General features: G+C 51.7%; 7 protein-coding genes across 7 annotated transcripts; 4 read left to right on the forward strand and 3 right to left on the reverse strand.

The window, feature by feature from the left end:
- Positions 1-387: 387 nt before the first annotated feature.
- Positions 388-1,020, reverse strand: HER10_EVM0005861 (uncharacterized protein; the record flags this gene model as incomplete). Its single annotated transcript, XM_035475464.1, has 2 exons — positions 388-776; positions 846-1,020. 2 exons carry the CDS (start codon positions 1,018-1,020, stop codon positions 388-390), a joined length of 564 nt encoding a protein of 187 aa, XP_035329397.1.
- A 1,127-nt stretch (positions 1,021-2,147) lies between these two features.
- On the forward strand, positions 2,148-4,138 carry HER10_EVM0012153 (multicopper oxidase; the record flags this gene model as incomplete). The annotated part of the gene is made up of 4 exons (XM_035481554.1): positions 2,148-2,553; positions 2,634-2,929; positions 2,994-3,896; positions 3,965-4,138. The coding sequence occupies 4 exons, from the start codon at positions 2,148-2,150 to the stop codon at positions 4,136-4,138; spliced, it is 1,779 nt and encodes a 592-aa protein (XP_035330183.1).
- A 975-nt stretch (positions 4,139-5,113) lies between these two features.
- HER10_EVM0000930 (major facilitator superfamily transporter) lies at positions 5,114-6,971 on the forward strand (the record flags this gene model as incomplete). The annotated part of the gene is made up of 3 exons (XM_035470695.1): positions 5,114-5,866; positions 5,922-6,629; positions 6,687-6,971. The coding sequence occupies exons 1-3, from the start codon at positions 5,327-5,329 to the stop codon at positions 6,969-6,971; spliced, it is 1,533 nt and encodes a 510-aa protein (XP_035328813.1). The 5' UTR covers positions 5,114-5,326.
- Positions 6,972-7,128: 157 nt separating this feature from the next.
- On the reverse strand, positions 7,129-9,305 carry HER10_EVM0006417 (FAD binding domain-containing protein). Its single transcript, XM_035476001.1, has 4 exons — positions 8,905-9,305; positions 8,523-8,860; positions 8,267-8,463; positions 7,129-8,199 (listed from the first exon to the last, which is right to left on the reverse strand). Exons 1-4 carry the CDS (start codon positions 9,066-9,068, stop codon positions 7,399-7,401), a joined length of 1,500 nt encoding a protein of 499 aa, XP_035329470.1. The 5' UTR covers positions 9,069-9,305; the 3' UTR covers positions 7,129-7,398.
- Positions 9,306-11,030: 1,725 nt separating this feature from the next.
- Positions 11,031-12,122, forward strand: HER10_EVM0005535 (uncharacterized protein; the record flags this gene model as incomplete). The annotated part of the gene is made up of 4 exons (XM_035475148.1): positions 11,031-11,085; positions 11,157-11,272; positions 11,308-11,739; positions 11,826-12,122. The coding sequence occupies 4 exons, from the start codon at positions 11,031-11,033 to the stop codon at positions 12,120-12,122; spliced, it is 900 nt and encodes a 299-aa protein (XP_035329363.1).
- Positions 12,123-13,663: 1,541 nt separating this feature from the next.
- HER10_EVM0004111 (cytochrome p450 monooxygenase) lies at positions 13,664-15,474 on the forward strand (the record flags this gene model as incomplete). The annotated part of the gene is made up of 5 exons (XM_035473764.1): positions 13,664-13,903; positions 13,961-14,080; positions 14,163-14,262; positions 14,335-14,988; positions 15,053-15,474. The coding sequence occupies 5 exons, from the start codon at positions 13,664-13,666 to the stop codon at positions 15,472-15,474; spliced, it is 1,536 nt and encodes a 511-aa protein (XP_035329179.1).
- Positions 15,475-16,451: 977 nt separating this feature from the next.
- HER10_EVM0003354 (TPR/MLP1/MLP2-like protein) lies at positions 16,452-23,421 on the reverse strand. Its single transcript, XM_035473034.1, has 3 exons — positions 22,805-23,421; positions 17,338-22,737; positions 16,452-17,283 (listed from the first exon to the last, which is right to left on the reverse strand). The coding sequence occupies exons 1-3, from the start codon at positions 23,091-23,093 to the stop codon at positions 16,646-16,648; spliced, it is 6,327 nt and encodes a 2,108-aa protein (XP_035329074.1). The 5' UTR covers positions 23,094-23,421; the 3' UTR covers positions 16,452-16,645.
- Between the last annotated feature and the right edge of the window lie 134 nt (positions 23,422-23,555).

A 23,555-nucleotide genomic window follows, 5' to 3' on the forward strand; every position in this document is an offset into this window, starting at 1 on the left:
GTAATCGTAAAAGAAGAAAGAAATAGTAAAAGTTTCGACTGCCACCCCCAAGAGTGCACATTGTTGCCAATTCGAGTCTCCATTGATTCAAGTTCTGAAGTTAGAATTGGTATCTTCGAAGGTTTTAGCATCCTCGTTGAACAATGCATGAAGTGCTCACATAGTGTTTTTGCACCTAGGTAGACTAAGCTCCGACTGATGACAAAAGATTTCTGGACGGAAACAAGTATTCTAGCTCCTTTCTCTATAAATAGTTGATGTAATTACGACTTTTCATAGCACCACACATTAAGCCCATCAACCAACTTGCCCTACACCATCTCTGGACAAGATGTATTATCGCGAATGTGGATAGCCTTCGCTCACAAACCGCAGACGATGCGTACTCTAAGAATTTTCTACCCCTTTGACGACAACAGGGAAACTTCCGGTGGAAACGAGGTCGTCTGCGTTCCAGAACAGAAGATACGTGTCTTCCCATTCAGATGGCTTCGCCCAGAACTGCGCTTCCAGCTGTGAATTATTGTTGTACACCAGCTGTGTGGCAAAAAGCGCCCACCCATAGGTAGTCTGGTTAACAGTGACTACCTGAGGGGTTTGAGTAAGACCCATTGCATTATCATCGCTGTCGGTGATGGTCAAAGAGCCAGCGGATGTTCCGTTCACGAACGTGCCATTGACCTTCCAGTTCTCACCCGTGATGGACGGAAGATCCCAAGTGATCGGGACAAGGTTGGCATTGGCATCGTCAGGGGTCTGAGTGATGTACAGATATCCTATGTGGTGAAGTTAGCAACGCTCGTTGTTACCCCAAAACTCGATTTACCGATGACTGGAATACGTACCGTCATCCAATCCATAAGCAATAGGCCATGAAGATGAGTTCGTTCCGTAAGCGTAAAGTGTTGCGTTTGTTTCGGCCTTTCGCTTGACATTGACGTTCCACGAGGGAGAGATAACTGAGGCACAGGTGAGACCGGCCTGCAGGAGAGCGAGAACTCCAACATTGGACAAATGCATTTTGGTAACGACTGAATGAATGTAAGAACCTTTGGCGAGATCGGGGGCTGAATGGACAGGAATGCGGCCGGGTTAAGTCATAAATCCAGCAACGAAGAACGCGGAGCACATAGATGTCGCTTCACATAGCAGAGACTTTCCAGGTTGGCGTAATATCTTAAAGACCGCGGAGTTTACGATTTACACCCAACCCACAAGGAGATGCTAAGCATTGCCCCCCCACATTGCCGATTTCGAGATGCCGCTTGCCCGGTGATCGTCGTTGGTTCTTTTGGCAAAGAGGGGCAATTCCGAGCTCGTAAACGCAATCGAAGCCCACCCTCGGGAAGCACAGACAACAAAATAAACAAGTCAGCGTTGTCAAAGTTGTGGATTTATTCCTGACTAGGAAGGCTCTGATGTTTCTACCCCTGGAGAAATGGGGCCGTGCCGGGATCCTCCATCTGAAGTTCTGTTGCGGCTGTCATTCTTCCAACGTTGTGGGTGCTGGTCAGCCTTATTGCACGGCTTAAGGTGAGTGGCTAGATCCATCATCACCCGCATCTCATTTAACGGTGAATCAACCATAATGCCCACGGCCACTCTGGAAATAGACAGTCCCATCTGACCCGTCCTCACAGCCCCACCGATGCAGGCTTTCTTCTCACCTCACCGGCAGGTTTGACGTGTAGTCGACGTGTAATCTATCGCGGCCTGCTGGGCAGAGGAGGTTATCCCGGTGCGGAATCACCGTACTATGTGGGACAACTTAGTCTCTGCGAGGCAGAAACTCTGTTTGCACCCACAAGACGACAGTCATCTTGCTCCGCAAGAACGCCCGAACCGACGGCAAAATCCGTCTTTTGTTGTTAATCACCAAAGCCCACATCCCGCATCATGAAAGGGGGAGAGAATCAATTGTCCAAAGAATTGCGAAGAGAGGTACGGAGACGCCAGATATTCAGGGTTGTCCCCAACTTCTCAGTGACCATCGAAACCCAAAAGGATACAAATGAGACCAGCAGACGGGGCAGATTTCGTTGTGTTTTCCCCAACCACTCTTTCTTTAATCGTTAACTTCAACACTCGTTTCTCACTGTTTCGGCTGTGAGCTAATAGTCTTTCGTTGTTTCTTATCTGTTAACACTATGGTTTGCGGGAAGCTTCTCGCCACTTGGGCAGTAGCTGTTATTACTGGTGCCACTGCAGCTTGTACATCAAACAGACACCAGACCGCCGGTGATGCTGCTGATGTATCCCCAGTCACCGAGGCTGTTGCCAGTCCAAGCTCGTCTAGTTCATCTGACTCATCTGGTTCAACTGGTTCCGGTGCCGCCTGCGTCAACAGTCCTTCGAACAGAGCTTGCTGGACTGAAGGCTTCGACCTATCCACAAACTACTACGATGAGGTCCCGGATACAGGAGTAGTGAGAGAATATTGGTTCAATGTCGAGAATGGCACCGCCGCTCCAGATGGATACGAGATGCCAGTGCAGCTCATCAACGGATCATTCCCCGGCCCAACCATCATTGCTGACTGGGGTGACACTGTTGGTACGTACTTACCTACATACAGAGACACGAGCCTACTTTAAGTGTTCTTGACTTGAAGAGCTAACACTGAATTTCGACAGTCGTCCACCTAACGAACTCGCTTCAGACAAACGGTACCGGTCTTCACTTCCATGGCATCAGACAGAATTGGACGGATCAAATGGATGGTGTTCCTAGTATCACTCAGTGCCCCATCGCCCCCAACGACACTTACACCTACGAATGGCGAGCTGTTGAGTACGGCACCGGTTGGTATCACTCTCACTTCTACGTTCAAGCCTGGGATGGAGTCTTTGGTGGCATCACTATCAACGGACCGGCTTCGGCAAATTACGACGTCGACTTAGGTCACCTCTTCCTGAACGACTGGTACCACGTGAGTTGAATGCTTGAATTGTTTGGCAAGAACTCAAGAACTTTTGATTGACTTTTCCACCTAGCAAACGGCAGATGAACTCGTTACCAAAGCTGCTACGGGAGGACCCCCCACAGCAGTCAACGGTCTGATCAACGGTACCAACACCTTCAACGACACCATGGGCTCTAGATTCGAAACAGTGTTCGAACCCGGAACCAGGTACCGTCTTCGCCTAGTCAACGCCGCCGCAGATAACCACTTCCGTTTCATGATCGACAATCACACCATGGAGATTATCGCAACAGATTTTGTCCCCATCGTCCCGTATAACGCCACCCAGTTGAGCATTGGTATGGGCCAGCGCTACGATATCATTGTGGAGGCCAAGGACCTGACCAACGGTGATTTCTGGCTGCGATCCATTGCACAAGAGTCCTGCTCCGAGTCTGATGCTGTTGACGATGTCAAGGGTATTATTCGTTACTCCAACTCTTCTACCTCGGACCCCACGACCTCGGCCTACAGTTACACTGACTCGTGCTTGGACGAGGCATCCTCAAACCTTGTGCCTTACCTCGCCATCAACGCGTCTGACACTTACATCAGCGCAGATGAGAAGGTTGCCGTTGAAGTTACAGACAATGCCCTTCTCTGGACGATGAACAAGACTTCCATGCATACTCAATGGGAGTACCCCACCGCTATGCAAATCTCGCAGAAGAACTCGACTTGGCTCACGAAGCAAAACGTTATCCACCTGCCTGACGCTGACAAGTGGGTGTACATGGTCATTCACTCGCCTTTTGCTCAGGACCATCCCATGCATCTTCACGGCCACGACTTCTGGGTTCTAGACTCTGGTTACGGTAACTTTGACAGCACTCAGACTGACCGTCTGACCTTGGTAAACGCTCCCAGAAGAGACGTAGCTATGATGCCAGGCAGTGGATATTTGGTCATCGCGTTCAAGACGAACAACCCTGGTGTAAGTACCTCTTCGATCACATTAAGTTGCTTCCAGATCTTCAGACCACTGACTGCCGTGTAATTCAGGCTTGGCTGATGCACTGCCACATTGCGTGGCACACCTCGGAGGGTTTCGCCGTGCAAATCGTTGAGCGAGAGTCGGAGATCACCTATGACACGGATGTGCTGAACCAGACCTGCGCCAACTGGATGAACTACGTGGTCCAGTCTGACTTGAATCAATATGATTCCGGTGTCTAAGGCTTGAGGCTAGTAATATCGAATGATTAGGCGCACTCAAGGCTCATAGAGGTCCATAATACAACCTAAAGGGCAGAGAGGGCAGAAAGTATTCCATGATGTAATAGAAGCTTTTCACTTAAGCACCTATCTATGAGGCTTGGACTACGTATCGATTGTCATGGTCTCCCTTGAGAAATTCAGCCCACTCTCATATACTAAACCCGCTCAATAGTTCAGTTGAGATTCGATGCCTGCATTGGTTTGTGCACGCACACACAGCAGACATCACTCCCAGTGGAATTGCTCGGGTTCATTGCTAATTGGCGAGCAATTGCTCCAACGATTACTAAGAGGGCATGCCCTGCATCTATATGATCAGCAGGACCAAGCGTGACGGATGTGTATAAAGTAGTGTCATGGACCAACGTGGGGTAGTGTCCATTACAAAATATTACTATCTCACTTTCGAGGGAAGCCAAGTGAGCAAGAAGTGGGATGCCGCCTCTTGATTGCTTACATCTGCAGCCTGATAACGTATCTCAACATATCACTATCATGCAGAACACCTCGTCGCCAATAATTGTCTGATAACATGACTTGGTCGCATATTCCTAGTACTGACTCAAGTAAGCTTAAGACATCTCATAAGCAACTGTGTTGTTCCGCCATCGGCAAGCTCCACCACGAGGCTTTGCGACCAACTCTTCCTGCTTCAGGTCGTCAGCGCCGACTCCGAGCATTCCCCGAAACCCCCCAACTGCAGCGTTGCGCTATCAGCTGAACTAGATAATGATGGACAGCTCTATCGGCATTCAGACGTGGTTTGCCGCACCACATTCGGGAATAAGATGATATCTTCGGGTCCTTCTTTTCCGGACTGAGAGATAACGACTACCGGGCCCAACCAACACCCCAGTCACCTTCCTGCAATGGCATGGTTCTCGGCGTAACGCAGCATTTGATTCGCCTGAGCAGCAACGGCTTGACGATCGCCACATACTTATCGATGGGGAGAATGGGGAGTTCTCCAACATGCTTAATATCTCCACGCGATCCTTACACCCCATTATATATAGGTGCGTCATAGACAGCCGTGATATCAGTAAAGGGGTTTCGACGTGCAGTCCCATATAATGATGGCCGAGCCACTCGTCCCAACTACCATTATAGCCTGAAGTTGCAGCCGAGTCTCCTCACGCCATCACCATGAGCTCCGACGGAAAGATCGATGTCGAAAAGGCCCCAAGCTTTGGTGGTGGTCAGTTCGAGGTATTGGTCGGAGAGGTCAAGGACATCAAGAACGCTGATGCTGCGCTGGAATTCCTTCGAGACGGGGGGGAGGTCACACCCATGACAGCGGAGGATGAGCGCCTCTTGAAGCGCAAGATTGACTGGCGAATCGTTCCTCTCATGTTTGCGTGTTACATTCTCCAGTATCTCGACAAGACTTTGATCAACTACGCGAACGTCATGGGGTTGCAGAGCGACACCAACATCACTGGCGATCAATACTCTCAACTGGCCATGATATTCTACGTAAGCTATCTAGCATTCGAGTTCCCTCACGCTTGGGGCATGCAGAGATTCCCAACAGCAAAATACATTGGGATGATGGTCTGCATGTGGGGTACGGTGTTGGCAACTACATCAGCCTGCCACAACTGGGCCGGGCTAGTTGTGACCAGAGTCCTTCTAGGCGTTTTTGAGAGTGCTGTTGCTCCCTCACTCATCGTCATTACGACCATGGTCAGTTTTTGTTGTATTTTCGCGTCCTGTAATCTTCCTAACGTTTCGTCTACAGTGGTACAAACGTCAAGAACAGCCCCCTAGGATGGGCATCTGGTATCTCGGCACTGGTGGCGGCACCATCGTCGGCTCCCTCATTTCTTTCGGTTTTCAGCACTACCACAGCTCCGGCTTTACCTCATGGCAGATCATGTTTCTCATCTGCGGCCTGATCACCATTGCCATCGGTATTACGGTAATTCTAATTCTTCCGGATAATCCGATGAGCGCGCGCTTTCTCTCCCGTGAGGAGAAAATTTGGGCTATCGAGCGATTAAGAAGCAACCAAACTGGCGTCGAAAACAAGCGATTCAAGCGCGAGCAGGCAATCGAGTGTTTCACAGACCCACAAACCTACCTTTTGGCGCTCATCACCATCGCTTCAAATGTGCCCAATGGAGCCGTCTCCTCATTTCAGGCCACCATCATCAAGGGCTTTGGGTATACATCCAAGGAGACTGCACTTCTATCTATCCCTTCAGGTGCAGTCAGTATCGTCTCGATTCTGGCGGCTACCACCGTGGCAGGAAGGTTCAATCAGAGAGCGATCAACATTATTTGCCTTCTAATACCCGGTGTCATCGGAGCTGCGCTGATGGCTTTCCTCCCAGAGGACAATAAAGCTGGTAAACTGATTGGAAATTACATGACGAATTGTATCGGGGCAACTTTGCCTTTGTTGTATTCTCTTGTTGGTGCCAACTATGCAGGTCACACTAAGAAGGTACGTGCGACTTTCTCAACAATCTTTCGAATCCAGAACTAATGCATGAAAACGTAGGTCACTATGAACGCCACTTTGCTCATCTGTTTCTGTGTTGGTAACATTATCGGGCCCTTGACATTCACGGCAGAGTCTGCGCTCGGATACCTCCCAGCTAAGACAGCAATCATCGTAACCTGCGGTTTGGCGATGGTATTCACGTTGATGCTAAGGTACTATTACATCTGGGAAAATAAGCGACGGGATGGACTTGTTCAAGCAGGGGAGCTTGGCCACTTGAAGGATGTCGAGTTCAGCGATATGACTGATCGTATGAACAAGGAGTTTAGATACACCCTTTGAGGTTATCTTTATCTTGACAATGTCTGGTTGAGCCGACGGCACGAGGCCCTTGGAGCATATCTTCATTTGAAAACTACACGCAGAGAACCTTTGAATGTCAAGCAGCTTTCCACATGCGCATTTACTTTAAGCAAGAGCTTGACAAAGGAGGAAATTTGCGGCGTAATACGACGAGCTCTTACGTAACTTCCCAGCTTACCCAAAGTCTTCTCCAAAGGCCATTTGATCTCAACTTCATATTGCCCTTTTGATAGAGGTCAAGACTCAACAGAATCCGAGGCGACGAGGTGTCAATGATTCGCTCGCGAGAAGCTCGGTGTGAGCACATAAGTTTAGCCTAACACCGCGCAATTTGAATGATTACCAAAGCTAGTCACAAAAGTACGCGGGCTAAAGTCTGCATACTTGGGATTTGGAAGGTTTGGACTCAGAGTTTGAATCCTCCGGTCCTGTTGAGGAACAAGCCCTCTGGATCAACCGAAGTCCGCACTCTTTCCGCCAACTCTCTATTCTCTGGCTTCAATCTTCCCCAGTAGTCCTGTCGAAAGTAACCATCGTTCATGAACAGGGGCCTGTAGGCGTCTGGAAGAGTGCCGTCTTGGACAAATCCATCAACACGAGACTTCATACCAGTGTACAATTTGACCATTGTATCATCAACTGCAGCGTCATCCAGTTGGAACAAATAGGAGTAATCAAACTCGAAGATGATTCTGTCGAACCCATCGTCGAGATCCAGCAGATCGCCACCTCTCTCTCGGCTGATCCGGGCTAGTGACTTCGGTATGGGCTGAAAAGCCATCGAGGCAATGATCCCAGCTATTCCTGACTTTACAGCTGACGTGTTGTACCAATGGTCATAGTAAGATCGCATCACCTTTGCGCCTGCTGCAGCTGGCGGAAGAGGTGTCGTCTCCGTAGCGATAGTGTAGACACTACCTTTCAAGACGAAGACGTTGTTCGCTTTCAGCAAGTCGGTGTAGGACCTCGTCTTACAAGTGTTGAGCGACGATTGGATATCTAAGAATTCATCAAATACTCCAGATGGAGGTTGTGGCCCGTCGTAGAACAGAAAAAAGATCCAGATGTTGACGCTGTTCAATACAGTCAACTCCGAAGTTGCGATGATGGCTGCCTTTGGATCATGATAATTCTCAGTAAAGTTTCGAATCGCCGCGAGTATCTCGTCTGTTTTGTCGCCGCCAAATACCAAGTTCCCGCCCCATATCTGCCCCTTGTGTTAGCAGATTCTGTCGCCAATGGGAAGTCGCTGGTCGAGGGACCACAGCACTTACCTGTCCTATTGCATGCGCTTGCAAGTTATACCTTGTTACGATTCCGAACGCATTGCCACCTCCTTTTATGGCAGCAAAAAGGTCCGGATTGGAAGTATCGGATGCGGTTACTATCGATCCATTCGCAAGTACCATCTCCGCTGACACTATATTGTTCGATGCCCAGCCGTATTGGGTGCTGAGAAAACTGAGCCCCCCTTTGAAGAACGTTAGATACCTCATTCCATACAGGCGTCAAAGTTAGACATCAAGATACCTCCTAGAAGATAGCCACCCACGCCGACATTCCCGATGCGGCCCCCAACGACAGTCACTCCAGTTCCCTCGAGAGCTTCGTGAACCTCTTCCCATTTGTTTCCGGGGCCGACGCTGACCGTATTGTTCTCCTTGTGGTACACGACTTCTTTTAGCCCTTTGGTAGAGATCAAAGGGCCACCTTGTACGCTTGCAAAGTAGTTGTTCGGGTTATGTCCTCCCGACTTAACAGCAAACTGTTCTTTGTTATTGAGCAGGGCAGTGACAATAGTTGAAACCTCTATAGCACTCGTTGGAACCAAGATACAGCCTGGCTTCAGGTTGCTGCAAGCAGTCGACCTAATGGCGGTTAGGATAATTCAGCGCCGTATTGAGGAACCTACCAATAGTTTTGTTGCTCCTGGGTGTACTCTATCTCAATCCCCTGGTATTGTTGGATCTTCGTCGATGCGGATAGCTGTTGACATGTCGCGGATAGAGACTCAACACATATTGCCAACCCTAAACACACAAAGAGCGCCAATAGCCTTGATGAATCAATGTTCATGACGGGTAGGATGACAAGAGTTCAAGGTCAGATGCAAAAGTCTCGCGAGCGTGGTCTGGAGGAGGGGGCAGGACAGGACTTTTTTATGTAAATATACTAGACACATTATGTAACAAGCACAGCTGAGGTCAGACGGGTCTTCCCTCTGCATGTACCAATCAAACTTCCTGAGATGCAATTTCTGTCAAGTTCGACACCTTCCGTAAATGTAGACATTGGGGCGCCATGATGCTGGTTCATATAGCATCGCTTGTCAAGTGGATCAGACGATGCAGTCGCATAAGTGCTGACAATCACACACCTTCTTATCCAGCCACATCGACTACAATAGGAAATCACATCGGCGGGCTGCTAGGTACAACGATGCTGATGATCGTTCAAAGGCTCAGATTTTCGTATTTTCGGCTGTGAACGTTTCGCGTACTCGTGCTTTTCGGGAGTCCACACAACCCCGCGATGAAAAGGCAAATGTTGAGGGAACATCGCTGTACTAAAGTTTCAGCTCTACATGAAAGCTGACCCTAAGCGAGTGGCATTCTACTCAGACTATTGAAAGGTCTGGGTAGCTGATAGGAGCAGTCATTACTTTTTTCTTCGCTGGCAACATCGATCATTCGTCAATGCCTGGTGTCATGGATTTCGTATTCATCCACTGCAAAGTACAAAACCTTCCTCTGCCCTCCTGCAGGAGAACTTGTGATCTTCTAGAAGGTGATAGGACGCTGATACATTGGTGGCCACCTTGGGCATCAAGAATCAATAGACATCAATAGACGTGGGGGAGTGTTGCAACGCAGGAGGTCCGAAGCCGCCTATCTACCCTGTGTGTGGATCCCCTGGTGGTGTGTTGCGTGACTGTTTGACATGGCCCAATGAACGCTTCGATTGTTGAGCTATTCACCGCAGTGCATGCGGAAGTCGGAGTCGCGGGTTAGCGAGTATACCTTGTATATCTGCATATTCCAAATCACAAAGGATGCTATCAGCTCGTTCATGTAGAATACCTAGATAAGAGGTCATGTTTCTTAGGGACATGGGGTTACATTTACTTCCCCTTTTAGCGAGCTGACAACAAGTGATAGTAGCGATGCCCTTCTCGGTATAGTTGCCTGGCAAGATCCTTGCATAATACATTGATTTACTACTGTGCTCCTCCGCTTACTGCTGCAGGTGCATGGTCAGTACAGCACAGGCATGATTGATGATGGGCTACATGCGACATCAGCCAATATCAGATGTACCGTATTTTCGTTGGTTACTGATCCAGTGGTCGAGCTGCCAACCGCATCGGAGAACGTTGCGAACAAACCAACCGATTGCCCAATGATACCCTGGTTGTGTCTATTCCGCAAGTTTCTTAGTGTGTTGGTCAGATCATTTCATTCTCCGTTTGGTGCACGTTGCGACAGATAAGTGGCTGATTCCCAATTTTCATGAATGCATGGCTGTGCAAAACACTGGCAACTGGGCCCATACCGGAGCACGAACGAGAAGCATCGTTATATCCGACCGGCGACCGATTTTTCAGCTGTGAACTTCGTATACCCCATTGACTTGGCGGGGCGACATCTCTTTACCTTGAGGTAGCCAAAGATTACAGCTGATGAGACCCCTTTCCCACGATCTTCTCCGTAACTTGACATGCAGCGGAACCTGAGATGGGATCATGGGTTTCCATTACTTGCAAATGAAGGCAAGGTATCTGCTGCGGAAGTTCGGTTTACTTACCCGCTGAATGTCGAGGTTCCCTAAGCACCTCCGTGTCGAGATCCACTCCGATGCAAAGACGACCAACAGAGACAGGGTTGAAGGACGAAGCGAGGGCATATGACATGGAACCAACTTGAATGAATAAAACGTACGATCGGACTCACAGAGCTTGGTTGGCATCTCTCCTTCCTGAGTATTGTATTACTTCTATTTTATTTGCATTGTCACCGTATTTAACACATACTGACGAAAATGTCAGCTTACGACGTCAAGGACAAGTTCGCCATTGTCACAGGCGCCGGTTCTGGTAAGTCAACACCACGTCCCAGACCGCAAGACATGAGATTCCACGCAAGAAATCTAATGTATGTTGAATAGGTATTAATCATGCATTCGTTGAACTTCTTTTGGAGGCAGGATGCTCAGTCATTATTGCCGACATTCAGTTAGGGCCCGAAGCTGAGGCGACCATTACTAAACATTGCAAAGACTCTGTTGCTACTCGTGGCGCTCACGCCATCTTCACGAGACAGATGTCTCCGACTGGAACCAAATCAGCTCACTGTGGGCGACCGCACTCGAAACTTTTCCGCAGGTAGACATCGTCTGCAATGGCGCGGGCGTCTATGAGCCTCCATCAAGTTGTTTCTGGAACATACCTGGGGTTTGTCCCCTTGCACAGGATCCTATTGATGCCAAAGTCGGCCAGTACAAGACGTTCGCGGTGAACACCACTGGACCAATCCGGTTGGCTCAAATCGCCATTGATTACTGGCTTCAAAATCGCAATATCGAAGGCAACCTCCTTTGGATTGCAAGTTTGGGTGGTTACGTGCACTCAATGCACACGCCAATGTACTTTGCCAGCAAAGCTGCGATTGTAAGCATGGTCAAGAGTCTTGGTGGCCTCAGAAAGGAGCTGGGTATCCGAAACGCTGCAGTGTGTCCTGGAGCGGTCTACGTGAGTGAACCTGAGCCTGCGTTACATCGCGCTATTTTCTTCTCGTATTCCCTCTTTCATACCGATAGCATACTGAATGTCCGCAGACTCCCATCTTTCATCCCGAGTATTGTCGTGATAGAGTGCGTCCCGACGACCTGACTCTCACTCCACAGCAATGCGCTGCTGTCCTGATGCGCGTTCTTTGCGAGCCTGAATTTGGCGACGGAAATGTTGTGGAGACGATGTTGGTTGGAAGCAAGGATGACAATTTTGTCAGCGTCAGGGAGGTACCACTGCATCTGCTCTATCCCACCGCCGGGCCTGTGGGACAGGACAACCACCTGTTGGAAGAGGAGGTTAAGATGGTCAAGCAGCTCAAAGAGCATGGCATGAGGGCCTGATATTTAATATCTATACCTTGAGTAAAATTGATTACGAATGTACCGAGTGCAACCAGGGTAAAGCTCCCCAGGCTTTTGAGACCAATTGTACCAAGAGGCGGTCTATTCGGAAGACATACTTATCCTCGAGTGCCTTGGTCATTCAAGTTCACGTCGAGGGCATGGGTTCTAAAGGACTAGGCGGGTACATGTTGTGGGCCCAGGCTAGAGCGAGTGCCGTGACGAGTTACGTCTTTTTTCTTGCTGTCAATATTAGAATTATAATTGTAACTTCTTTATTCAGGACTCGCATTCGTGAGAACCACTCATGATGAATCCTCAATCATGGCACGTGTTATTCTACGGGAACTTCTCGCCCAGTCCGGATTTTCACTTGCGGGCCGCGATGGGCCTGGATCACTCGAAGAACCACACTCAAACCCAACTCCACCGCACTAAGACACTTGAAGCTCCCTCGATGGCCGCACTGATAATTCTGCCCTCTAACGCTCCACAACAAGCAGAAATCACTCGTGCATTGGAAATATCGACGCTTTCCCTAGCGCAAACCTGCATCCACAACAGCTCCAACGGAGTCTGGCTCATCTGGAAGGGTGGCCGAGTTGGTTATGGCGCCAGGTTAAGGTCAGCTTAACATCTGTTTCCTGGTGGGGCAACCCGCGCGAGTTCGAGTCTCGTCCCTTTCAAGATCATCTTTTGCTTCGCTCAACTCAGGTACATTCCCTTTCGCTAGGTACCTAACTGTTCGCTCTTTTGTCTGGAGGCTGCTTACAGGGATCGTCTTTGCAACAAGTCCTGTTAGTAGTTGGCCTTCAGTGTGTAAGGTAGGTCATACAAATGTTTGTTACACCATGTTGGCCTTGCCGATCAAGCTCGCGCGAGGCCTGTCTATCTGCCGACTATAAAGCCGGAACTACATGAATGCCTCGAAATCTGGCATAGACTACATAGAGACTGGTTCTATTTGGCATGTGACTTATCATCAGACGTCTCTGTCGAGACTCTGTCCGTGGAATACTCGGTACTCATTGTGAATCAAGAGTCCTTGTTCACCTCGCCGTAAACTACATCATGAAGAGCATCAGCCTTCAGTCTTTAACGAACCCCTGACGATGTGGGTACGTGCATTTGATCTGATTTCATCTCCCGCTGCAGCTTAAAATAGAGTTCGCAGCGTGTATCAGCACGGCCTCGCTAGATTCAAAAAGCCGAACCATGGCAAAGTCAAAATACTGTCACACCGAGTAATGTAGCATGGAATTCAGGATAAAAGAACAGGAACCCCATTTCATCCGGATGTCTGATGCCTACCCCTCGTGTTCTCCATTCAGTGACACGCAGGAAGAAAAGACACTGCGCACCCATCCGATTCTAACTTCAGACAACCCGTCACACTGGGCAGAGAACTAAGAGGAATCGAAAGCCATAACATTCTCATTCGCACCAAGGCTCAACTGCCGAGCTTCCCCGCGTCATCTGACTACGCCAAGGCGTCCAAGACTAGGATCACCATCGCAGGGCTTCCAAATCTCCGAAACAACATGGGCATCCTTCTACAACCTCTCGTTGACTACCATCCATGGAACCAGCTTGGAGCATTGACGACACTAACACTCGCTTGTCTCGGTGCTCTAGGACTTCTAGCTTGGCATTTCCGCGAAGATAAGCCGTATGCGGGCTTCAAGTTGATCGGCAAAGAACGAGGAGAGTGGTCGTACGAGAAGGCGAGGGAAAGATGGAACAACAATGCCTTTGAGCTCTTGCGGACAGGGTTCGAGGAAGTATGCTGAAACCGACTTCAATCTTTGAGACTTCATAATATTGACTTGATTTCGTAGACAAAGGGCCGGCCATTTCAAGTTATATCCCCGTTTGGTCCCTTAGTGATGCTGCCCCCGAGTCTGTGCGACGAAGTTCGCAATGACAAACGCTTAACATTCACCGGGTTCATCGACCGAGTAAGTCTGCAGAATAGGGAACTTTGAAATTACCAAAGGTCAGGGCCTATGAGTAGAATTCTTCTAACCTTGGCCGTCACAGCAATGGCTCACGCGGTATCCCGGTTTAGATATCCTGCAAGATGGTCTCAAGGAAGAAATCATACAAGAAGCCATGCGGAAGAACCTCAACCAAGAACTTGGTAAGTGAGCTCCTCGAAAGAGCGAGAACCAGGCAAAGACATCAAAAGCGCTAATGCTGATCTATATCTCAGTGTACTTGACGGAGCGACTCCGCGAAGAGGCGTCTCTTATCCTCAGAGAACAACTCCCGTCAAGCAAAGAATGGCAAGAAGTCAGATTCTTTCCCGTGGCCACTCAACTCGCTGCACGCTTGTCTGCAAAGATCCTCCTCGGGGGCCGTCTCTGTCGCGATAAAGAGTGGATAACAGTCTCCATCAACTTCACCGGTGTCATTCTCCGCGCAGGCCGAGCTCTGCGCGCCTGGCCAGTTCTTCTTCGTCCTCTTGTGCACCGCTTCGTACCGACGCTCAACTACCTTCGAAGTCAGATCACGCAGGCACGAAGGATTATGGAGCCCGAGCTTGCGGCGCGAAGACTGGCGAGGGGTGAGAAGGAGAGACCTATGGATTCACTATCGTGGATTGACGATGTTCGGCGAGGGAGAAAGTTTGATGTCGTTGCTGGACAACTGTTTCTCACATTTGCGGCTATTCACACGACGTCTTCTGTGGTGACTGCCATATTGTATGATTTGCTGGCGTACCCAGAGTATTTTACTCTGTTGAGAGAAGAGATTGTCAAGGTGTTTACCGAGGACGGGGGTTGGAGCAAGAACAGTCTCTTCAAGTTGAAGTTGATGGACAGCTGTATGAAAGAGAGCCAGCGATTGCACATATTGGGTCCTCGTAAGCACATTCGGGTCCTACCGCGAGCCACTCTGGACTGACGACCTGCTAACACGCCCTTCAGATATCATGAACCGCAGAGTCGAAGAGGCCATGACCCTCTCTGACGGAACGTACCTCCCAAAGGGCACCTTAATCACCGTAGCCACACACAACACCCGCGATCCAGCACTCTGGGGACCCGAGCCCGAGAAATTCGACGGCCACAGGTTCCTGCGTATGCGTGAAGAGCCAGGGCAGGAGAATCGGTGGCAGTTCGTCTCGACGAGTCCCGAGTTCCTCGCCTTTGGCCATGGGACGCACGCGTGCCCGGGACGATTCTTTGCCAGCAACGAGATGAAGATTGTGTTGGCGCATCTAATCATGAACTACGATTGGAGGATTGTGGAAGGCAAGCCCCCGGCAAGCATGTTCGTCAGTCGCTTTGTGCCGGATCCAAGGACGGTTATTGGATGCAGGGCGAGGACCCCAGAGATTGAGCTGTGAGAGAGAAAGAGAAAACACACGAGAAGCAAGGCATGAATGAGGAGAAACAATTCAATATTGGGTCAACCGCAAGGTGGACAAAAGTTTCGAGAAAGGCAAAAAGAGAATGCGTCAATCGCTGACGGGAATTGAGCCCGACGTGGCTGGGAAGAGTTAGTGATGATGTTCAGTGATCACCATGTGGTGATGAGCTATAACTTACGGGTCGAACCCACAACCTTGAGATTAAGAGTCTCACGCTCTACCGATTGAGCTAGCCGGGCGGATAGAATCCAATGGCTTGGTGTGTTGTCGAGAGGAAGGCAGAATCAGTCCATGGAGCCCTTGGTGGATGGACCGGACGGGGTGGTGTACATAGTTTTCACGGCCCATCTCTAGACGCGTTGTGTCTTTTGACAGGGTTACCGCGTTTCCGGAGGGTAGGGCTTGTTTTTCTATGGACTCCGGTGCGGGTCCCGGACGGAGACTATTTGAGAGGGGCCGGACGATGTCCCGGGATCAAGAAATCCGCCATGACACCATCTGTTTACCTTTGCGCGAGTCGAGTAGTCAGTTTCCAGGCCGATGTGCTCCCAGTTGGGGTTGGTGGACGGTCCGGTATGCAATACGTGTCAGTTTAGCCTTCTTTTCCGTTTCAGACTTACAGACTGCCCGACGGAACACATTACAAATATTGTGATAAGAAGGAAAATAAGTCCGAGTATGGTACGTTTGAGTAGCTCGCTGCGCCAGAGCTCTTGGGGTTGCCTCATGGGTGGAAGTAAGTTGTCTTCACCTGGTAGGTAAGGCAGGGGTGAAGAAGTATCTCAACTCATGGGCTCTGGAGATTTGGCAGACCACGACAGATGCGATGGCGCGTCGTATCCGATCGAATCGATGAGGCACGTCGCCGTGTTGCTCAAATTCGGCCGTCCTGCCCTAAGAACCAAAGAGGGTGGAACTGCAGCAGCACACTACTCGCAACAAGAACACATCTGGTCAACATAGGAAAATTCATTTTGTAGAGTAAATGCTGGTTATACACACTTGCAGACCGTTGTGGCCTGCCCGTTTTCATCCATTCCGTGAACCACCTTGCACCCCTTTTGTATATCGATACAGAATGAAAGCTGGAAAGCAATAACCACCGCTATTACCACATCGCCCATGAACTCGTGTCTCCAATCGAGACTCAGTGTCCACCTCCTCTGGCTCGCTTCGCGCCAGCATTTCCGCCGGCCTCGGAATCTCCTCTAGGCCGCTTGTTACCAGGCTGGAAATCGTTGGCACCAGGGTTCAACGAGCCGGCATTTTGTCCTCCTCGGCCACCGCCACGTCCGCCCCGTCCTGCTAGACCACCTCTCTCTGCACCTCCGCTTGACACCCTATTTCCGGCAGCGTAAGCGCCACCCCGACCACGACCAGCCGCACCGCCTCGTCCGGGAAGAGGGATGCCACTCCTTTGGCCTGGAGCAGCCTGAGCCGGTGGTTGCGGTAGCCCATGACCTTGCGGTGCGGCCTGACCCGCCGCTGCTCCTTGTGTACTGGAAGCGAAGGGGTTCTGTTGCTGCTGTGGTGCTTGCTGCTGCTGCTGCTGCTGCTGCTGCTGCTGCTGTCCTTGTGTACTCTGTGAGAACGGGTTGGCCGGGGCCGGAGTGCCATTAGCAGCACCGGCCGCGAACGGGTTCGCTGCAGCATTGTTGGCTGCCGGCTTTGTATCCCCAGGAGTAGGTATTTGTCTCTTCTGAGGGATACTACTGCCCGGCGCAGGGATTCCACTTGTAGCGGCCCCGGTTGATGGTTGTGCTTGGTTGGTTGAGGCTGGCGGGGCTTGAGGACGGTTAGAAAGAGTAGAGTGTTGCACGTTCAGTTGGATAAACTCACCAATTGTCGGAGCAGCAGCTTGGGCTGGTGCGGCAGCCGAGGGCGCCGAGATCGAAGGACGGGGTGCGGCGGGTTGCGCGTTGCCAGCGGGCTTCGCCGGGCTTTGCTGCGGCGCGGCGGGAGCTGGTTTGGCAACTTTAGCTTCCTCCCAAACTTCCCCAACGGGTCGCTGAGGTGTCTTTGTTGCGGCCGTGGACACAACTTCGATCTTGGCGTTGGCCCCCCTGAGCTGATTGTCCTTCATGTTGATTTGCAGCGCAGACTTCTTCTGTGCCAGCAGCTGACCTTCCTCGCGAGCGTTTGCGATTCTCTGCTCGAACTCGGCCCTCATACTCGTCTCTGTCTCGTTCTTAACCTTGGCAGTCTGTTCCTCGAGCTTCTTTCTAAGATTTCCCGACATAATATTCCGCACGGTAGCATTGGTGGAAAGGAACTTCCGAATCTCGGCATCGGGGAGTTGAGATAGATCCGCGGCACCAGCAGGTGTACCGGTCATTGGCGTTGCCGGGGTTGCGTCCGGGTCTTGCTGCTTGATGGGCGTAGCAGGCACAGCTGGTTGTTCTCCTGCGGGTTTAGCAGCTGCGGCGCCTTGCTGCTCAGCCTTCCAAATAACCTTTTCTTGCTCTACCCTCGTGGCGAACTCGGCTTCCATCTTTTCGCGAGACTGGCGTAGCTTCTCATTGAGTGCGTTGCGCATCTTATCAGACCGTTCCTTGATGGTCTGGGTGATGTTCTCCTCGAGCTCCTTCGCCTTGCGCTCAGCCTCTGTAGCCTTGGCTTCGGCGGTAGCAATCTTCTCCTCCAAAGTCTTCCGCTCAGTGTCGGATAAGCCAGTCGCGCCGTTTGTGGCAACATGCTCCGCCGTCGGCTGGGCGGCGGGCTGAAGCTGCGCCTGGGCAGCCTGCTGTGCGGCCTCGACAGCCTGGTCTCTCTCGGAGACGGCTGTCTGCAATTGCGATCGCAGGCCCTCAAGCTCTTGCTCGGCGGTCGTCTTTTGGGCTGAGATGGCTTCCAACTGGTTTCGCAACTCGGCGAGTTGCTGCTCCAGCTGGGCGACTACTTCCGAAGATACTGATGGAGACCCGTCTGTCGTGGGTTGAGCGGCAGGAGGTGGCGCGCCAGACTGGTTGGCTTGGGCTTCCTGCTGTAGCCTTTGTACCTGTTGCTGGAAGTTCTTGACTTGTTGCTCAAACTCTGTGCGCTGCTGTGTTGTTGCTTGCAAGTTCTGTCTTGTTGTTTCGAGTTCAGTGTTTATAGAGTTGAGTTGCTGCTGCAGTTGTTCACGCTCAGCAATCGCAGCGTCCTTCTCCGTGACCGCCTCGTTCCGTGCACCAATTGCCTCGTTCTTCTCGCCAGTGATCTTACGTGACCGCTCTTTGAACTGATCGGTCATGCGTTGGCGAGCGTTCGCCCAATTGGTCCTCTCCGTCTCCAATGTCTGCTTGATCTCCTCGAACTCTGCTCGCAGAGGGCCTTCAGACTCTTTGAGAGCGTCGCGCTCGGCCTGCAGATCATTGATGGTCTTCTTGAGTTGCTCCATCTCGGCGGGATCAACACGGCCGTACTTTGTAAGGATGCCCTCGGTTCGCTTCTGCCACCTGTCGCGGTCCTCCTGAACTTGCTTGATTTCTTCCTCGAGGAAGCCCTTTTGAGTCTGGAGCTCCTCGATCCTAGCCTCCAGAGGCTGTACCTTGCCTTCTAGTTCCTCGATTCTGGTGTTCTTCTCCGAGATTTGCGTCCGGGCCTGGGCGAGCTCGTTGCGGAGGGTGGCACTGCTCTCACGGTAAAGGTTGAGTTCGTTGAGTTTATCCATCAGATCCTTGTGGGCAATGGAGGCTTGGCCGCTCTCAGCTTGTGAGCGTCTCTCCTGGTCGAGCTTCAACCGAGCCTCGTCGAGCTGGGATTGGGAGTACTCGAGCTGTTGCTGCAGGCGTTTAGATTCCTGCACCTTGAGGTCGTACTGCACCTCCAAGATCTCCTTCTCCCGTCTGAGATAGTTGTTGAGTTCCCGAAGACCGTCAGCTGCACCGTCGCTGTTGATTTCCGCGCTATCGTTGGCGTCCCCGGCCGCCGCATTGCGACCCTCCTTGAGCGCAGAGAATTGCTTCGTGATGCTCTCCAGCTGCTCGTGCAGAAGCTTGTTCTGTGCGTTGACATCATCGCGGCGGGCCTTGATTTCTGACATTTCCTGCTCGATTCGCTGTTTCCTCTCTTCCCAAGAACTTTCACTTTGAGACAGGGCAACCTTGGCCGACTCCGCCTCGGCTCTCAGAGTCGCCGTCTGGCTCTTGAGCTCGTTGTACTCGGTGCGCAACTGTTGGACGAGCTTCGCAGCCTCGGCGTGCTTGACAAGCTCGTGTTCGTAGTCCTGTTGAGCCTTGGCGGTGATCTCTGACTGAGCACGAAGGTCCTGTTGGTGGAATTTGGCGGCTTCTGAGTGGCGGTCCGCTTCTTCCTTCAAACGCTTCACCTCCTCGTCTAGAATCGTCTTCTCGTCCTCGTACTTGCGGGCAACTTCGGCCTGGGAGTCGCGGAGGTGGGACAGCTCCTTGTTGGAGCTAGCGAGTTCCGATGACAGATCTTCAACACGCTGCTCCAACTCTTTAATCTTGGCGTCCTTGGCCGCGAACGCAGCATCCATCTCCTCCCTGAATTGCTCTGTGGTGGTTGTGAATTCGGTAAGAGCTTCTTCATTTTGTTCGCTGAGTTGCTTGTATTGCTCTGTCTGTTCCCTGGCATTCTCGAGCTGAGACTTGGCGATGTCAAGCTCCCTCTTGAGATCGGAAACCTCATTGATTAACTCGCGAACCTCGGCCTCGCTGTCTTGGTCAGTCTGGGTAGGAGGTGCCATCGTGCCGGGCCTTGGCGTCGGTCGGGGCGCCAGGCGACCAGCTCTGTCTTCCGCGTTACGAAGTTCGATGGTGAGCTCATCAACGCGAGCTTGCAGGTGGTCGCGGCTGGTCTTAACAGCGACGTGCTCCTCGCGTATCTGGCTCAGACTGGTAGAGAGCTCATCGATGCGTTTCTGGGCTTCGCGAGCATCGAACTCCTTCCTGAGCTGAAGCTTCTTGCCTTCTTCCATTTCATCAGATAGCTTGCGTTTCGTGCTGTTCAGCTCTTGTTCAAGGTTGTCGATCTTGGACTGAGCTTTCCGCCTGTACTCAGACTCGGAAATGTCACGCTCGTTCTGCATGGATTGCTGGCTTGCCAAGAGGTTGTTCAGTCTCGTCTTCTCCTGCACAAGACTCTCGTTGTCTTGATTGAGGCGATCTTGGATGTCCTTCCATAACTTCTTCTCTGCCTTGAGGTTGGCGGCTTCGTTTCGAACGCTCTCGAGCAAGCCCTTGGCATCGATGAGTTCTTCGGCAACTTGCTGGGTTCGGATTTCGTGCTTGATGGAGTCCTCTGAGAGCGACTGGTTGCGCTTCTGAATCTCCTTGTTCTCGCTCTGCAGCGCAACAAAATTGGAGTGGAGCATCTCGTATCTCTCGGAGGCAAGGGTAATCTGGCTGGTAATCTTTGCAACCTCGCCCTGAAGGGAGTTCTTCTCGCTTGAAAGCCTGTCAATCTGCTCCCGCAAGGAGCGACGGACGGATTCCTCGTCGTTTCGGTAAGTGTCGAATTCGACTTGCAGGTTACGCAGCGCAGCTTGTGGAGACAGGCCGTCGCCTTCCTCAGTCTCGATACTAGTGAGCGGGAGGCGCTGGCCGTCGTCGGAGCCGAGAATGGAAGCGAGCTCGCCGGCAGAGGCCTTTTGCTGAAGTAGACGTCTGAACATGTCGCGCTCGGACTTGAAGCTCTCCATTGTTGATCTCAGGGACTTGGTCTCCTCAATCATGTTGGCGAGCTCTTGTTGCAGTCGCTCAACCGATTGGTGATCTTCTACAGCCTGGCTCTTGGCAGCAACGGCCTCTTCGCTCTCCATCTGCTCTGCCAGCTCGCGGGTTACCCTCAGAAGCTCTTGATTCTTGGCTTGTAGCTCCTGAATGTCCTTGAAGACGACAAACTTCTGGGTAATGAACTGGTGGGTATCCGACATGTCGTTAAGGGCACCCTCGGCAATTTCTCCACGAGAAAGTTGCTCCAGGCGGACAGTCTCCTCGCGAGTCAACTGCTCCAAGCCCTTTTCGCGGGCATGCATGTTGAAGACCAACATCTGGATCTGTGTGCTGAGGTCGCGAAGTTGTGTGCGGAGGATCTTGGACTCGGCCTGAGCGTTGGCCAAGGCACTCTCAGCCTTTCGCGCGCTCTTCTTTGCTGCGTCGCGCTCTTCGAAGCTTGACTGAGATAGTTCGGACATTCTAGTGATTTCGGATCTCAGGGTATCGGCCTCATTCTGGAGCTCCTCGATCTCAGGTGTCTTGGCTTCCAACAGAGCAATCATATTGTCGAGCTCCTCGGCGAGTTGTTGATTGCGGCGCTTCTCTCCAGCCAGCTGTCCCTTGACCTTGTACAATTCGTCGATAGCCTGTGTTGCGGTGATGGCGGACTTGTTTCGCGCAGAAGCGGGAGTAGCAAAAGGCGAGGCAGGCCTTCCGAGAAGGGATCCATTCATACGGGGTGTCTGAGGTGCAGATCCCGGTGGGGGTCCTTGTTCCATGCGGGCGTGAAGCTCGTCGACCTCGCCCTCAAGCTGAGTCACTCGTTCCTCCAAGGCACGGCAAGTCTCCCTCTCGCGTTCGAGCTCGTGCTGAATGCGACGGACTTCGTTTGCATGCTTCTCCTTCAAGGCTTCCTTCTCGCCCTCCAGGGTCTGCACACGGGCCTTGTGACTGTCGGCAAGTTGGTTGGTCATATCGACGACGCGCTGCTTGCTCTCGATCTCGTGCTTGTAGCTCTCCTCGCTGCGGGCGAATGCTTCCTGTTGTTGCTGGACCTTGGTAAGGGCCTCTTCCGCCTTGGCTTGAGCTGCGTCGAGGCGATCTCGGAGCTGTTGTTCACCTCGCTTCAGGGATTCGATACTAGATTTCGCGTCTTCGTTTTGTCGTTGTAATTCGGCGATCCGAGCGCCCTTCTCGCGGCGGTACTTGAGAGCTTCTTCGCTCTTGGTCTTGAGCTCAGTCTCGAACCATTCGCCATTGCGTCGAGCAAGATCGAGTTGTTGTTGTAGTGACTCCTCTCGGTACTTTGCGCTACTCACAGCGGCCTGAGCGGCCTGGACCGATTGCTGTAGAGCCGTGATCTCCTTTTGAAGCTGGACGTTCTTCTGGTGCTGCTTCGCCAACTCTTCGGACAGTTCTGAATCGCGGGCGTTTCGAGACTCAAGCAAAGCCATATTCGCGCGGTTGGAAGATTGTAGGGACTCGACGCGGTCGCGGAGAGTGGTGATCTCAGAGTCGTGATCGGATCCGCGAGACTTGAGCGACTGGAGCTCGTTCTCGACAGTTTGTCGCTTCGTTTCTGTCATGGTCAAGTCAGTCACCCAGATATTGACACCCCAATCGTCCAATCTCGTCATTAAACAAACCTTCCTCTTTGAGCTTCTGGCGAATCTCCTCGACATCCTTCAGGGCCTTGTCGGCTGTCGCCTTGAATATCTGGCATCTTGATTCGGCGCTGTGGTGTGCGCTCTCGAGCTCGATGTCGACCTGAAGCTTCTGGGCATATAACTCATCATGCTCGCGTGCCTTCGCAATGACGGCTTCGAGGAGGCTCGCGACGAGCTCGGGGGTCGGATCGGTTGTGGCTGTCGAGACCGTCGACTCGGACAGCCCTAGGTGGCCGGCCACATAGCCTACATCCACCGCCGCTGCCATGTTGTCGTAAGCTCAGGGTCTAGTCATAGACATCGAAAGGGGACTGCGAGGTCGTTTGCGGTCGGAATGTAGGTAGGTTTGTTTGGCGATGGGCTCGCTGCGTCGCGCGTCAAACACCCCACCGGTCGGAAGGCCAAGGTGCCTAGGTGTTGTTGTGATGGAAACAGAAGCAGGGAGGATAGCCCCACGGAAGAAGATGAGAAATCGCTCGAGAGCCACCAATTTTGGTTGAGGCGGTCAAGAGTTGATTCCAAGCGACAAGGAATTTGGTGGGATTTGGCGGCTACTAGGCAGATCGCAAGATTTTGGGAAGAGCGCGACCAGGCGAATGTTTTCTGGCCAACGCACAGTGCAGGTACAAGGCTGGGGGGAGCTGCCTGCAACCACGGGCGACAAAGGTACTCATAAGGCCAATCAGAGGGCGTTGCACAAGGAAGCTGGAAAGACTCCCGAGGATCATCC

Source organism: Colletotrichum scovillei (assembly GCF_011075155.1).
Source record: "Colletotrichum scovillei strain TJNH1 chromosome Unknown Contig00009, whole genome shotgun sequence".
In the NCBI taxonomy this organism is placed as follows: Eukaryota; Fungi; Ascomycota; class Sordariomycetes; order Glomerellales; family Glomerellaceae; genus Colletotrichum; species Colletotrichum scovillei.

What these genes read in the sequence shown, in the direction of transcription:
- HER10_EVM0006417 (XM_035476001.1), bottom strand. Translation starts at nt 9,068, where the DNA reads ATGAACATTGATTCATCAAGGCTATTGGCGCTCTTTGTGTGTTTAGGG. An exon ending in CAGGAGCAACAAAACTATTG is followed by an intron (nt 8,861 to 8,904) that starts GTAGGTTCCTCA and finishes AACCGCCATTAG; the next exon opens with GTCGACTGCTTGCAGCAACC. An exon ending in GGGTGGCTATCTTCTAGGAG is followed by an intron (nt 8,464 to 8,522) that starts GTATCTTGATGT and finishes CGTTCTTCAAAG; the next exon opens with GGGGGCTCAGTTTTCTCAGC.
- HER10_EVM0003354 (XM_035473034.1), bottom strand. Translation starts at nt 23,093, where the DNA reads ATGGCAGCGGCGGTGGATGTAGGCTATGTGGCCGGCCACCTAGGGCTG. An exon ending in CCAGAAGCTCAAAGAGGAAG is followed by an intron (nt 22,738 to 22,804) that starts GTTTGTTTAATG and finishes TGACCATGACAG; the next exon opens with AAACGAAGCGACAAACTGTC. An exon ending in AGCTGCTGCTCCGACAATTG is followed by an intron (nt 17,284 to 17,337) that starts GTGAGTTTATCC and finishes ACCGTCCTCAAG; the next exon opens with CCCCGCCAGCCTCAACCAAC.